The sequence below is a fragment of the Falco peregrinus genome, chromosome 2 (genome assembly GCF_023634155.1).
Source record: "Falco peregrinus isolate bFalPer1 chromosome 2, bFalPer1.pri, whole genome shotgun sequence".
Taxonomy (NCBI): Eukaryota; Metazoa; Chordata; class Aves; order Falconiformes; family Falconidae; genus Falco; species Falco peregrinus.
In genome coordinates this window covers 14,472,303-14,487,911 of record NC_073722.1, presented here as the reverse complement: position 1 = coordinate 14,487,911, position 15,609 = coordinate 14,472,303, and the positions used below count along the sequence as shown (strand labels likewise).

General features: G+C 49.1%; 1 protein-coding gene across 1 annotated transcript; it reads right to left on the bottom strand.

Annotated features, from left to right (window-relative positions):
* Positions 1-860: 860 nt before the first annotated feature.
* On the bottom strand, positions 861-10,894 carry REELD1 (reeler domain containing 1). The gene is made up of 6 exons (XM_055798006.1): positions 9,114-10,894; positions 7,997-8,219; positions 6,174-6,331; positions 5,160-5,457; positions 2,944-3,020; positions 861-1,952 (listed from the first exon to the last, which is right to left on the bottom strand). The coding sequence occupies exons 1-6, from the start codon at positions 9,331-9,333 to the stop codon at positions 1,312-1,314; spliced, it is 1,617 nt and encodes a 538-aa protein (XP_055653981.1). The 5' UTR covers positions 9,334-10,894; the 3' UTR covers positions 861-1,311.
* Between the last annotated feature and the right edge of the window lie 4,715 nt (positions 10,895-15,609).

Below are 15,609 nucleotides of genomic sequence, written 5' to 3'. Positions count from 1 at the left end.
AGAATGTGGGAGCAGAGCTTTGACTGACTATCAAGCATGGAGATGGCCATGGGGGCCTCCTGACAGAGGGGGAGGTTGTCACTGGGGAGGACGTGTGAGCCATCAGTGTCCTGCCATTATGTGCTCTAGTTCAGGGGAGATTGCTGTGGGCTGCGAAATAAGCTGCAGCACCAAAGTTTGACCCCCATTACACAGCTTGGGGACCATCTGAGTCCCTCCACCCTAGAAAAGGACACCAGAAGGGGTGACTCCTGCTCTCTGAAAGAGTCTAAAATGTACATCTCAAGAGGATTCTTATCAGGACTATTTCTGGCTCTTTCAAAGCTGCAGTTAAATAAACCTTTACCCTTGTGGTCATCACCTCTCCTTCTTGGAAGGTGTCCAAGATCTTCATGTTTTACCAAGGGCTGTTTCAGTGGCTTCCTGCAGAAAACCATGTGGTCGAAGAGAAGTTTGCACAAACTCAGAGTACAAGGGCGCCATTAACTTTCCACACAGCTTTTGCTGAGCATCTCCAAAGTGACCTGGGAAGGGGACTTCTCAGTGCGTGTTTCTGCACAGAGTGTTACTGAGCTGACTCGAAGTAAAAGACTAAGTAAATGCTGGCTGTCAGCCTTCAACAAGCTTCCTCATCAGGTGCAAATGGACAGGAAAGGTTTTCTTCCATTTGCACCTGATAAGGAGGTATGTTTCTCCCCCAAAAGCTGGTGTCCGCCACCCCGTGCTTTGCTCCCATAGATAAATTTGGCATTATTTAGATCAATGTTCTCCACGAATGAGTTACTGCTTTTTATTTTCAAATTGAAACTTAAAATCTACTGGCAAATATTTTGTCATCTGAGAGATATCAAGTACACAGAATCAAACCAGCAAGCTCCTAAATGAGAATGGTTGGGTTTATATCAGGGGTTTATAGTTCCTGAAAAGAAATACAACAATAGAAACTTTTACTGAAATTAAACAGGAGACAATACTACAGCGCAGAGGAAGAATTTCTATTTTTGGCTACACCCTTAAGGCAACAGAGGAAGCGTATGTCATGGCTGCAGTGACAGCTAATGAGCAGAAATACAATATTAATTGCAGTAAGTGTAACAAGCTGAAAAGTCTATCAACTTATATTTTCTCAGCGGCTGTAGTTTAGATACTTTTGACTAACACCTCTGTCTGAACTGCCTGCTTCAAGTTTGTTTACCTATATGGCAGAACATAGAGGAACTACACCACCGCTTCCTAGAACCTGTGCTGTGCCATCTGGGCTATTTCCACCTGCACCGGCCGCTGTAGCGCTGCATCCAACCCTGCAGATGTTCAGGTGATTGTCTTCTTCCCACTGCTTGAGGGGCTGACCCAGTTGTACTCGGCTTGCACCAGCACGAAGCCATTCTCCCGGATCTTTCGGAAGTGGATCACCTCCCCGTTTTCTCTGACGGCGATGATGTTAGGGTCAGGCTCACTGAAGGAGACCTCCGTCCGCTTGTGGCAGTGCTGGGCACAGACACAGCGCACAGCAGCTGCCAGCGCCAGGCCCAGAGCGGCGGTGCAGACCAGGAGGATGCCGAGTTGGGCTGCAAGGAGTCGGGTTCCTCTGCCAGGCTCTTCCCCCTTCCCAGGAACAGCAGATTCAGGAGCTGCTCTGGTCACCCATGGCAGGGTGTTCCCACCTGCCTCTTCCTCCTCGCCCCTGGCATCTGCCTCCTCTGGCTGCAGTGCTGGCTTTCTTTCTGCCATTTGCCTTGAAGCTGATGACAAATTGCCGGCAGCGTCGGTATCACCAAACCAGGCTGTTGTCACAGTGGTGTCACCCAGGGGAGTGTGAACATACGGTGCAGAAGGAGACTCTGCCACATGTGGGGAGGCTTTCAAGATGTCTCTACTCTTGGTATTGGCCTTTGAAAGCAAAAACATGACAAGGTGTGCAGTGAGGGAAGAGAAAGGGGGCTGATTAGATGCTCACAGCCTACGTCATGATACAGTTCAGCTCTGTATTTCTGACACCCAGGTGTCCCCCTGGCCTTAGAGTAACCTTGTGATATCCCCTGGTTGGTTACTTAGTAGTTTTAGAAAATGAGGCAGATTCAGCGCCGCTCCATCTGTATCAGAATTGCCACGGGAGGGACAAAGCACTGGGAGTTGGTCCCAGGGGGGCAAGGCAGAGCGGGTGGAGGGGACAGAGGTGAAGGGCACAGGCAGAGAGGAAGGTCGCTGCTTTGCCTAAGAAAAAATCTGCAGCTCCCATTGTGGCAGTGGCAGCGGTAGCATTTTTCACAGGCATTGTTATCACACACAAAAAAATCACTTAATTAACAGTACCCCCCTTGAGTGATGCCAGGGCAATGCTGAAAGGACAGGCGTGATCTCCCCAGCCAAGCGTCATGTTTAGGGTCACAGCAGACCCACTGGGATTCAGTATTGCCCTTCTGAAGCTGTGGATTGAACCGTGGAGCAGAGGGACCCAGGAGGCTTGGGATGGCCTTTGGGGCAGTCACCTACTACCTGCGAACTCTCCCCCGAGCCTGTCTTGCTTTCTCAGTCTATGCAGCCAGTTTGAAACCTGCTGCCTCAGAGTGTTGCTTAACCACCCATTTTCGTGGGAATGACTCCTGTTCCTAGGGGCTCAGTTTTGTGCCGCGCACCTTATTTTATCTGTCACAAAACGACAGCCAGTCCATGCCAGTTCTGCAGCCCAGGCTTTGCTGCAGATATCATCCAAGCCTTAACGGTGAAACCGTCATACAATTTAGGAGGTCCCCAATGAATTTTTCCATTCCTACTGTGCACCTGAGCCCCCATCCAAAACCTGGAAAATGTACTGGAGTTTTTACTTCGGCTCCACTGAGATTTGGATCTGGCCCTCAGTAGCTGGCACCTCTCCAGCCTGTCCAGCCCAGCAGGCTTTTTCACACATCCATTAATTACACCAGAGAAACTCTCACCCTCTACCATCATTAGCGATTTCTAAAGCTTGCTGGGAAGACAGTGTGACAGGAGCATAAAGCTGAGGTAGGAGACCTGGCAAGCTGTGAAGTGAAGCAGGGGAGGGTCAGAGCATTCTTTGTGGAAGAAAAGGCTTCTGAAGGTGCTAGTAAAATACAGTAGCAAATAAAAGACTTTCAGTGGCTGAACTGCAAACTGTAAAGTAGCTGGCTGGCAAAGTTGGGATTGCATGTGTATGGATCACTTGCCCTTAAAATGCAAACACTATGCTGTAAGGATACGCTGCAGGATTTGGGACTTTAGGATACAAAATGGAATTGCCTTGCAAGTCCTTGCCCTATCTCACCCCATTTTTCCTTTCTTTTTGTACTTTCTCCATTCTTGCCTAATGTCTCAATAGTTTTATTTCGTTATGCTCTTCTGGTCTTGCCTTGCACCGTAACTGTTCCTTTCCTTTGGTTACCATCTTCTGTCATTTCTCAAGTTCTCTCCATGCCTATGCCAGGTGCCCATGTTACACATCTCTCCTTTACTTGTTCTCAGTCCTCCACTCCTTTCTAAATATTTCTGCCTCATCATTCTCTGCTGTATGGCCCCTTCCTCTTCTATTTTCTTTGAGATTACTTCTCTTCCTCCTGTGCCATCCTGCAACCTGGATCTGGTTCTTTACTTTCCTTGTATTTTTTTCCTCTCCATTCCCTGTGTATTGGACTTCCCCTGCTAACTCTGTATCCCATGTGTCTAAGCTATCCCTGCTTTCCAGCTTCTCCACTCGTTCCCATCTGAGCATCCTCCTCTCTCTGCAGCCCCGGTATTCTTCAGTTTCTCTCCCTTCTCTTGCTCTCCTTTTCTTTAACTAATTTCTTGCATGCCCTTCCCAGCTCCCACATCTCCTTCCGTACGTACAGCCACCTCGCTCCCCCAAGGCTGCAGTCCTTTCACACCTTTCTGGGCTTCCTCTCCTGAGGCCACCCTTTCCCAAAAGGCACTCTCACCTACTCATCCCATCTGCCAGCTCCTGCTCTTCCAACTGTCTCCAGTGAGTGCACCCCACACCTGTAGCTAACCCCACCATCACCACCACCACCTCTGCCTTTCTGCTCCATCCAGCCTCCTGGGCTGACCCTGCCCTCGGAAAGCACACGGCTTCCTTGGCTGTCCCTTGGAAAGCTGAAGTCTTTGACCTCTGGTGAATGTCATGGATGGTAGCTATCCAGCATCTCTGGAAAGGAACATCTCAGCCTTCCGCAGGAACAAAATACAGGTTTCCAACACAGCAACATCCAGAAGCCTGTAGTCATGTCTACATATGGAAAAGTTATTTTAGTTTTTACAGGGGGACTCTTAAAAACTCAGGCAACGATGTCAAAAGGAAAACAAAAAAGAGATACGAAAACTGATTCCCAGTTAAAGTAAAAAAATTAAAACTCTTAACAGTGTCAGTGTAGTTTCACTTGTGAGAGCTACACGGGCTGCTTGGTGCTGTGATGCAGTAGAGAGGTTTTACCCTCATCTTCTCTTAGACCTTTCTGTCTTTGGAGAAGACGTCCTACCCAACTCCGTTGCTTACCTGCCTGTCTTCTTTACACGTCAAACACAAGCGTGTGGTGGCAGCACTGTCAATGCTTCCTGCTCTAAGATATGGACAGAGGAAGGGCAGGGTTAGTAAATGAGACCTGTTGCTGCAGCTCATGTGGGAATCCCTGGGCTCTGCACCACTCGAGAATCCCCATCATTTTCACCCAGACTATGAAATGTTGCATGAAAGCTCATGTGACCCAAACCCTCTAAGAGTTCTGAGCAGATAGCCTCAACCCAAAATTTCATCATTGCTTTTGAATCCTTTCTTCCTTTTCCCTGCAAATGGAGAAATAGGCCCGCCGAGTTCACCATTTCATTGAGTATTTGTATGCGCTTCTGGAAAAATACTGTAGCCACCAATAGTTTTTATCACATTTTTCAGCCACTGGCTGGTCCTCTGCTGGGCTGAGCAGCACAGTGTTGGGTTTTTAAGAGCTGGATTTTCTCCCTGTCACTGTCTGTTGTGTGCAATCTCCAAAGAATTATTTCTCAAGATCTGGGCAAGCAAACACCCTCCCGTCTCCCTGCCCCGAGCTGCAGACACCTTCCTACATGGAGCCTCGCTCGTCTGTGGGGAAACTAGTACTATTTTCGTTCTGCACAGGGGCTGGAGAAATAGCTCTTCCCACCGCCTAGTTTACCTGTCAGAGGTGCTGTAGCTGGAAGTGTCATCCTGGGAGAGGAAACCTCGCAAGGTGTCCATCATGCCGGGGTCTCGGGTGGGGAGGGATGGCTCCAGCCCCCAGCCGCTGGACCCGCTGCTCCTGCCAGACACAGCCCGCGAAGGCCGGGCTGGCTGCTTCGGCTCCATGACGGGATGGGCGTCTGACCTGACACCGAAACCTGGCTCCGGTGCCGGCGTTGCCACCGTGCCAGTGGGGCTGGCAGGCAGTGTGGTGCGCAGCGGGGAGTTGGTGGCAGCCACAGGAGAGGTGGGACCTTGTCCAGCACAGAGAGAAAACAAGCAGGGAGGGAGGAACAGAAGTCTGTTGTCTTTGGTTTATTTATTTCAGATCCCACTTGGTGTTAATGTTTGCCAGGAAGAATCATAATAGTGACTTTTTTTTAATCTTCATGTCACTTAATTTTAAGTGGGAACCCAGCTGGAAAGTAAAGCAGGAAAACCTGCTGCCTAAATTATGGTCAAGTGAAACAATTAAAACCCAGTCTTGGTGCCATGCTGAAAATGCTGAGAAATGCGTCTGATTTGGTTGTAAGTAAATTATTGGAGCATTTTACCGACCAAAGGCTGCATAAATACAACTAAATACAGACCTGAAGGGCAATAGTGACATTTAGAGACAAATGTATTTGCTTATTTAGAGAGCAGTGCTAATTGCACTTGCTTGTCCTAAGGGGCTGAGGTTTTACATAAAGCATGTTGTATTTTAGGTTTTGCATTGAAATTATAAGATCAGGCAGCCCTGTTTGTCTTTCTGGTGCCCTCCTCGGAACTGGCTCTGTCATCTTGAATGCTGACCCATACCCTCACTTCAGGGTGTTCACCATGGCCATCTCCCCAGTGGCCACAGGAGTTAAATGGGTCCCACCAGCTTGTTTGGGTCACTTGTCACTTTGATGCTTGCCTGGAATAAGCTTTAGAACTACTCTGTGGGGAGCGGTTGGTAAGAAACCCGTACCTTTGTTTGCCATACCTGTGGGGTGTGGGTCAGCTGGTCCCTGTGAGGGTGCGGGAATTATGGAATCGGGCTTCTTGCCGCTGCCAGCAAGTGTTTTGTTCTGTCCTTGCTGAGCCACGGTAGCAGATTCGATCTTTGCCCAGTAAACAAAGTATGACTGGACTATGGAGATGCTGTTAAAACATCATTAGGCATTTACTAATTAACATTAGGAATTTACTGGCTGTATGGCATTAATAAAACATCCAACTGTTTCACAGGGATCAATTCACAAGGACTGCTTTAATCCAAAGACAGGAGTGATGCAAAAGTATTTTAAAGGATTAGCCCATCACACATTTTATATTACAAATAAAAGATACCAGGCCCCATAAGAAAGATACAGGGTGAAGAATCACCAGCCATAATCAAGATCAGCCAAAAAAATGTGTGGGAACTTAAATTAAAAAAAAAAAAAGAAGAAAAAAAAAAAAGATGTTGTATTTGCTGTGTTGTTAGAAGCACATTTGGAAAACTTGGACTAGCTCTGCTGATAATCTTCTGTAGGCAGGGATACAACAGTGGTATTTACTAATTAAAACAAGTCAATGTAACTTGTACAAACAGCAGAATAGGTAGAGAAAAAAAAAAGTCTCTCTGCTCAGCCCTCTGATATTTGAGCCCGTCTAACCCTCTGCCTTTTGTCAGGTGCCAAAACTGCATTGGCCAACCTTTAACTGTTCACCCAGAGAGCCTTATTTAAGCTGGAGGTTTTGGGAGAATTTCAGCTTGGATTGCTCAGCTGCTTCTGCGAATTAGCTAAGGGGAAAACAACCCGGGTTTTCCTGTGCCAGCCGACTCTTATGAGGCATTTTTAAGCCTAACAAGGAGTTTTTCCAGATGCTGTTGATAGGGAGAAAAGGGAAAGGCTGTCAGAAATCAGCCTGGAGGATCAAAAGCCAGAGGGTGAAGGAAGCATAAGAGCGGGTGGCTAGGAGTGGGTGGTGTTTGGTTTGTGTTGGGTTTATTTGGTTGCTTGAGTTTTATGTGTTTTTAATAGTATTTCCTGATCTAAAACAACAACCGAAAACTGGAAATGCCAAGCAAGCGGCAATATTTCTGTTTCAATGAATTTGTGTTGAATCACGATGAGATGCACAAGCCACAGCACTCACCGGCACACTTGTGTTTTGGGGAGAGGCCAAGGATTTAGCCAAGCAGCTTCTAAGTGGTTTTGTAAAGTCAAAACGTAACAATTTAATTTCTTCCAAAATGAGAAGTCTCAGTGCTTCCTCTAAGACAGCCAGTTAGAAGATGTTTAATTTCATTCCAAATCAGAACCAAAATACTTGGACAGTTTGGGACTTTGGTGCAAAATAGAGATGTCAAGTTTTGACCCAGTGCTCCCTCTCTCTTCCTACTGTGAATAATTATGTTTACATATAACTTCTTTTAAACCCACTCATTTTTAATTATTTTTTCTTTAAAGAAGTGATATACAAGATTATTCTGTAGGCAGGGAAGTCCTGTGGGCTGTGTTATTTAGAAAGAGGCAACATGATCACACAGTTCTCTCTTTATGCCTTAATATTTCTATTTCTTAAGTGCTTATGCTGTCATCTTCCAGTGTATTTATTGTGAGAAAATAGTGACCATGTAAATAAAAAGCAGCACTACCCAGCAGCTATAAATAGTGATTTATCTACCAGCTGGGATACTGTTGCAGCATTTGATAAGTATTTAGCTATATGGGGTTTAAGATACATAAACCACTGTGCTGGACAAGTACGATGAAAAAATAAAACCAGACCTTAACTAAGAATACACAAATTCTGGTTAGGAACCAGTGATGCTCTTACAAAAACTTGATGTCTCCAATGGGTTGGTCTGGTGCTTTCCATACGAAGGACAGGTTTCTCTTCAGTGACTTGTCCGAGTGGGTGACAGTGTCACCATCTTCAAAGCAAGTCAGCAGCTTGGAACCAGGAGGGATGAAGACAAACGTGCCAGTGATTTCATCGTTAGACACTTTGCGAGCTTGAAGCAAAAACCCCATAAAATCCCGGGTGCTCCTCACTGTTACTGCAAGACAAAACAGGGAACACAAAGGGATTTGTCTCGTAGTTATGGGGTGAACTGTTTGCAATGGACTTTCCAGTGGTAGCACTGTAACTAAAAGAAAACCCCCTGCAACACCAGCAAAAATGTTTTACTGTCTTTGTCCTCACGGTCTGTCTTGGACATGCTGGATGCAGGAGGCCAGACTTGAACTTTGCGGTATGGAATTGCACCCAAAATTTGCTTGAGTCTTTTTTTTTTTTTTTCCCTCTCCTCGATTATAAGCTCCAAAGGACATTGCATTAGGCAGCATGCAGCCATTTTTAAGGAAGGAGGTTTGGGTACCACCCTGTAAATACACAAAAGCTTGAGTGCTGCCCTCAGAGAGGTTTTATTTTACATGGGGATGAGCAGGCAAGTGGCCAGGCTGGGGAGCAGTGCCTCTCATCTCTGCATCTGCCTTGGGAGCAACGATGCTGGGGCCGGGGCATGCTGCCCAGCCATACCTACGAGTCAGGTGAGCCACCCAGACCCCTTCGTGCAGTGCAGAGAGGCAGGGGAGGCAACTTTACCCTCTGGAGGTGGCTTTCATGCGCCATCGTGGCGATGAGGTCCTGTATGGTCTAGACAAATGGATCCCGCCCAAAGCATCCAAACCTACTGGCTTCCTCTGGCAAACAGCTGGACAAAACCATGGTGAAAACCTGGGGTCAGCCATCACCTGAGAAACCTCAGGCCAAGCACCGCCAGCGGAATCCCTCTGCCAATATGTTTGTTTCCTCGTGACGTGACGAGAGAGATGGCGTAGCTCACTAGGGGCAGCTGTCCCTCTACCCAGCCCCCACAAAGATTAATGCCATCGCTTGAGATTAGTTACCATGTATTTTTCAGACGCAGGAATGAGAAGCTATTCCTTACCTGGAACCTTGTCACCTGGGAAGTAGAAGGACATGTTGGTGTGGACAGTGACATAGTTGTTGCCGGGGCTGTGCAGCTGCACTCTCAGGTGCCTGGGCATCATGTCAGTGCAGGCAGAAAGGCTCGCGCCGTGTGAGAAGGCAGCCACGTAGGAGACCAAGCACAGGGTTGTGCATGCCCAGCCAGCGATGGCAACGCGGGCTCTTCTGCCGCCCTCCATCCTACGGCAGAAAACAACGGGCAGGTTCACTTCAAAGCAGCAGCTTCAGCAGCCTGTGAGCCCCTCTGGTGCCTTTGAATTAGCTGAGTTCCGGCACTACCCTGCCCACTGCCTTTAAACAAAGGACAATAAATGATATCTGTGGCACATGGAGCCACCTCCATAATCCGCAGCATTTCATATTTTGCAGTAAATTGTTGAGGCTGGGGTTGAGGGGAGGTCGTGCAAGAGGATGCATTTCTTGCAAAGTTGCCCATGAAGGGAGCAGTTGGGAGAGATTTGCTCTAGAAAATCTTGTGGGATGGCATGTGGCTGCCTCCCGCTCTGCCCTGGGGGAGCACGAGGCACCTCTTAGCAGCCCGCACGTCGCGGCTCAGAACCGCTGGGCTGCTAGTGACTGTCAGACCCTTCCCCAGCTGCCCAGCAGCATTCCAGCTTGTCCTTGTTGGTCAGGGCTGGCTGTTGCTGATGAGACAGCAGCGATACTGACTTTGAAGTGTGCATTGGAAGCGAGATAAATGGGCAGCCGTTTTGGTTAACGCCAGGATTTCTCCTTCTCCAATTTTTAATCTAAGCAAGCATCTTTCCTCAACACAGTCAAAGTTTAATATTTGGTATACCATGTCTTTAGTACTGCTCAGCTTTGGTGGCTGGAACAAAACGCATCTCCAGATTAGCTGGGCTATTGTGTTATTCTGATTTTTCAGAATGCACTTTTGAAAGTGAAGCTGAAGGACAAGTGTGTGGCATTTATTGTAACAGGTATCATAAGGCAGGTAGTCTTGCTTTTAACATAGCGCTTTCTAACATCTTGTCAACATGCAGCTTTTCCTGGCTTAGATTTCATAGTAGATGTAGATAAATCGGAGGAAACCAGCGGCTGAGGCAGTCTCACTTACACCTCCATCCCTAGCACTTCTGAAACTTGCCAGCTGAGTATAACAAACCACCACTGCACACGAAACGGTCTGTGCCCAGCCTGAAGCAGGGAGCAGATGGATGCAGTTTAACCTCCCACAGCCGAGCATCGTGCCACTCCGACCATTTATGTGCCAGAAGATGCCCGTGGGACTCACAGGAGCCTTTGCTAAATATCTCAGCCCCTGCAGGACCAGTGTCAGGATGCCTCCTCTTCGTGGAGTCAGCCTCCCGTCTAGGCACACCTAAACCTCCCTCGATGGATATGATTTCTTGCAGGAGCTCACGAAAGCACCCCGAGCAGCAGCAGCTCTCTCCCTCGGGCATTTCCCAGGCTGCGCTGCTGTTTCCCACCCCTCTCCCAGCCGCCCTCCGCACCCCTCGCCGCTGGAGCACGGGGAGCAGGGCCGTGATCCCCAGCCCCCCCCGGGATGGGGCTGCTGGTGCCGCTGTCACTTACCTCGGGACACGTACGCCTGCGGGCTCGCTGCCACCGCTGCCCGCCCGGCCTGCCGGAGACCCATCCTTTCAGGGACCTTCTTCGCTTTCTCCTCTAATGGGAAGCGCAGCAGCTGTTACTGCTAATACCCACCACCTACAGCAGCTCTCCGGCAGTGCCCAAATCCTGCCTTAATCATATTAGTTTTCCTCTTCATATCCCACCCCTTTTTTTTTTTTTTTTTTTTTTTAAATCTCCAAGCTTCTGCAATGAAAACAAAGGCAATCAGCAGGGGGGCCAGCAGCAAGCCGTGGGGTTTGTGTGGGACACCCTGGGACTCCTTGGCAGACATGCAGGAGGATCGGACTCTTGCTCACCCCGTTACCCTCCCCACACCCCCTGCTTCCATGCTGAAGCTTTGCAAAGCAAAGCCACGTCAGCTCCCCCCAGGCCGTAACCCGCAGGCTGTGTGCACCCTGATTCTCACACTTAACGGGAGCTATTTTGGCAGTAAAAGCAGAATTCTGCTAGGAAGGCCAGGTGGGTTCATCCCACCCACCAGCCCTGCCAGAAGGAGCCATTAACACCCCCCAAACCCACCAGAGCTGGCACATGGGACTGAATATCTGATATGTGAGACTGTCCCCTGGCACACAAGCTGCATTTAAATCCAGGCTGCCACCCTGCTCCTTGCCTGAGCTACACTGCAGCCATGCCAGTGCCTGGACATGGAGCCAATCCTGTCCCTGGGCTTCCCGGATCCTCCTCAGATCTGTCTTGTCACGGCAGGCTGCTCTTGTGATGGGGACTCTCAGCTGACCCTGGCCACTGCCACCAGGCTCGCCCCACTCCCTGCCAGCAGCTCCTTGCTCGCAACGGATGGAAATTAGGGTCCAATTCCTTGTCATTATTAGAGCTGCCATCAGGAGATGCTGAACAAACTGCTGGCAGCTTGCAGCCCAGAGAAGGGCCAGAGGAACAGCCCCATCGGCCGCCTGGCTGGCTTTTCTTCAGTCAGCAGACCCTCAGGAGGCAGCGCTAGATGTCTGAGGGCCACCAGGAAGGGGGTTGGCCCTGTGGTGCAGAAAAGCTATTAAAGATGGAGGGGCAAAAGAGCACTTGGTGCGTTTTAGTCCTCCTCGTCCTCAGATAAATATGTGGCTGATGGCTGAATGAATTCATGCTAGTGCTTAGGCCGCTCTCCCTGCAGGACACCACAAAGCTCTGTCTTGCCCTGTGACTTAAGGACAGACACCAACACCACCTCATTTCGTTTCTGCAGCTCCAGTGGTGCCTGTATTCAATGTTGCCTGGGGTCTGACCAGCATGGGAGTCTGGCCAGAGTGGGCATCGTGGTGACCTCTGCCTGGGGCAGCCCCTGCAAACTGGAGACAGGCTTGCAGACACCCCACTTATTAGCACTGTTCCCATCAGCCTGCCCTGGTCTACAGCTGGTCCTTTGGATGGGAAACTGAGGTACCACCACCAACAGCCTAGCTCTCGTCTGTTTAACCAGTTTGAAAGCACAGGAACTGATGGTCCTGGGCTCTCAGCAGCCTGCTCTCCTCTGCGTTTGGAAGAGGTCTTACAGCCGCTGAATTTCAAGTTATAATGCAAGTCTTACAGTTTTCCTTCCTTTTGTCAGTGGAAGCAGAGGGTAGTTCAGGGGAAGGGGGGAAGGGTTTGCATTACTGATTATATTCCAGCTTGCCGTTGCCCATACTTTATATAAAAAAAAGAGACTACCTTTGTGCTATATTAAAGACTAATCCTTTCCTGAAACCAGCTGGTCTCTTACAGCCTTTCCTTACTAACTTAACCCTACACTGAACTATCCCTTGCTGATAACTCCAGCATAACAAAGCAGCAGCTCCAGACCTCCAGCAGTCCACATGGGAAATGCCAAACACATCGCAGCCGTTATGGCACAGCGGCCAGGTCTGAAACTTACTTATTGCAGGTAAATGTAGGTCGTTGCACCTCAGCATGGCCTTGCATTACATGGTCTTCAGCTGCTGCCACGCATTAGGCATACATTTTTGTATTGGACCATTTCTCCATGGGCTTCCACCTGGAAAAGGGGGAAAAGCAGCAGCAGAGTGCAGACCCTGAAACGGTGGTGTTGGGTGCTCCCTGGAGCTCTGTGCAAAGCTATAGGGAGAAAAGCTTCAAACAAATGAGACCCAGACCCAACCCGTCCATAAAAGCATGGGACGTACCGCAGGGCTGAGCTGGCCCTGCCGGCTCCCGAAGCTGCGGCAGTGGGAGGAGGGCAGGGTGTGCTGCCCGGTGGCGCGGGATGCAGGTTTAGCAGCACCAGTCAGTGGAGCTGCACAGTGCTGCCTGGATGCAGCATTAATTGCTGGGCTGATCTGAAATACAGCCTTATGCAGAGTTCATCCTCACTGCTGGCTCTCAAGCAGAGGCTTCAAAGCCACTCTCAAACCGAATGTCACAGCCACCCCCTCCTTAGAGACGGAAAAAGCCTGTCACAGCCATTACCGTGACACGAGCACCTACCAGCAGCCTCAAAATGTACATTTGAATACCAAGTGACAGGCAGATGCTTCCAACGAGAAATACAGCCCTCTCCATAGCCTCTGGTTGCATCACCCACCAGGACAGCATTGCCTCAGCCTTCTCTGGCCAGAGCTTTGACCTGATGGAGTCACTTGAGCTCAGCCAGGCCCTGCGTATCACTCTGACGATGGGGCCCAGACAGACACGAGAAGACCAGGTGGCACTGCTGTCACTAGAGAGAGGTATGCCTTTTTCCTGTCATAAATTTCTTTGTTAGTAGGGAGCTTGCAAGAAGGGGACATAACACAACTTACACCCGGCCTATTGTTTTCTCAGCAGCACTTGTGTAGTGGATTTTTAGCAGGAAAAAACCCACAGCTGGGATTTAAAAATAGCACTAGGGAAAAGTGTGGATGCTCTGTAGTAGCTTGATAACCAAGATAGACTATTGACAAAGTGCACAGAAGGATTATAAACGCAGTAACATCTCAGGCTCTTTGATACAGAAACTTTCTCCTTGCAGATTGCTTCCACATCTCTGCTTCGTTGGGGCACAACAGGTACAGCAGACGTGGAGCAGGTGCAGTGGAGGTCACTATGTAATGCAGACATGGATGTGAGCAACCCAGAGCTGACACTCAAGAGCAAGCTGGTTGCTTCATTGGCAAGTTGAGAAATGCTTTGCTACTGCAAGACAGTAAGAGCTATATAACAAGTTACAAGTCCTTCCTGGTCAGCTAGTGGCTACCTGAGTCCTGCGAACGAAGTTGGAGGGGGTTAGAGAAGAGTGGGCAGGTTGATGAAGTAGGGAGCTTGAAGGTGGCAACAGCTGAGTCCAGATCACAAGGAACTGATCGTTAAACCAACAAAGCTGGCAGCACCATTTTATTTAGGAAGATTTCAGGTCATCTTTAAAACAAGCAGCAGTGGCCAGCTGTGAGAGTGGTTAAAAACTCACAGTAGGAGAGTGGCAAAACCCCATGGTAGTGCCCCAAGGGGACTGGAGAACAATGCCTACAGACTGGCATCTCAGGCTTGGCCTGTGCATGTCTGTGGCTCTGTGTTTGGGGAGACCAGGGGAAAGAGGATGTTTCTCTGACATCTAGTTAGGCAGAAGGTTGGCAGAAGTACTGAGAGGTCCTTCCATTTCCACCCAGTTGACTATTATTGCTGTTCTTCTATCCCACTTACTGTAGCGTGACAGTGGATTCAAATGTTACTGCTGGGAATGAACTGACACACACCTTCACACACAACGTAAAATATAAGCCTCCTTCCCTTACAAATTCAGCTGAAAACCCCACAGACCAACCCTTTATTTGGTAACTACTGCAACGTGGGTAGCTGTTCGGTAACTACTGCAACATGGGCAGCTGTTCAGCACTGGGGGATGGGGTTGAGGGAAAGAGAGATGGTGCAGGGCTCTTTCTGGATCTCAGTAAAAAGGGCTCAGCAACAAATAGCTTAATGACTGCTTTAACAAGACAGATGAGGAATACAGACAGCAAGTAAATTGTACATCCCTTCAGATGCTGAGCACCCCACTTTCATGTAGCATCAGATGGAGCCCAGATGGATTTTCCTGTCATGCATTGCTCAGAGCAGATGCAGCGCTGTCCATGGAGAGCAGCTCTCCCATCACCTGAGCTATTTTTTAATTTCCTTACAAGAAAACAACCCTTTTTCTAAAGGATGTTCTCATGAGAACTTGTTGCTGCTCTGCTAGATAAAGGCAAGGCCAGGCAGGTGGTGCAGTCGCAGTACTGTGTGGGAGCTGCCCGTGCCCCCCGCTGTCAGGACGAGGAGGTGTCCTGTGGCCAAGGGGTCCATGCAGCCCAGCAGAGACCTGGAAGCCACGCTGCCAGCCTGAAGCTGCTGTGTGGATCACTGACTCTGACGTGTTCATGGGCCCCTCGGTCAGGATCAATACAGCAGCTCAGAAAAAGCCTCCTCCCATCCAGTTTCACAGCCTTGGAGACCAGTTTGGCACAGGAACCTGAAACTTTGCTGGCTCTGCAGCCTGTTTGCTTTCAAAACTGCAACGGGCCTGGAGCTAGACACAGGCACGGGTTAGCATGGCAAAGATTGGGCATGGGTTTGGTACCATCAGTCAAACATTCCAAGGCGATCACTTTGCAAATGCTTTCACACTGCCTTCACTGCCGCGAATAATGCAGCCAAAACCTGCAGAGCTGGGTGAGAGCCTGAGGGCTCAGTGGGCAAGTCGTAGCCACCAGGGCTCTGGGTAGCTCTTTGGTCATTGCAACACTGTGAAAAAGATGGAAAGAACTCAAATACGTGATGTTCAGAGTGGTTTGCTTTAGATTCCCTTTGAAATAGGAACCAGGTGGCAACTGAGTGGCCATCAGTGTATACCTTTAAAGCAACCTCCCAGCATG

Coding starts and splice junctions, on each gene's coding strand:
- REELD1 (XM_055798006.1), bottom strand. CDS start 9,333: ATGGAGGGCGGCAGAAGAGCCCGCGTTGCCATCGCTGGCTGGGCATGC. Junction 3,021..5,159: donor AGCTACAGCACCTCTGACAG/GTAAACTAGGCG, acceptor TTCACTTCACAG/CTTGCCAGGTCTCCTACCTC. Junction 1,953..2,943: donor TTTAGAAATCGCTAATGATG/GTAGAGGGTGAG, acceptor GTAGGCTGTGAG/CATCTAATCAGCCCCCTTTC.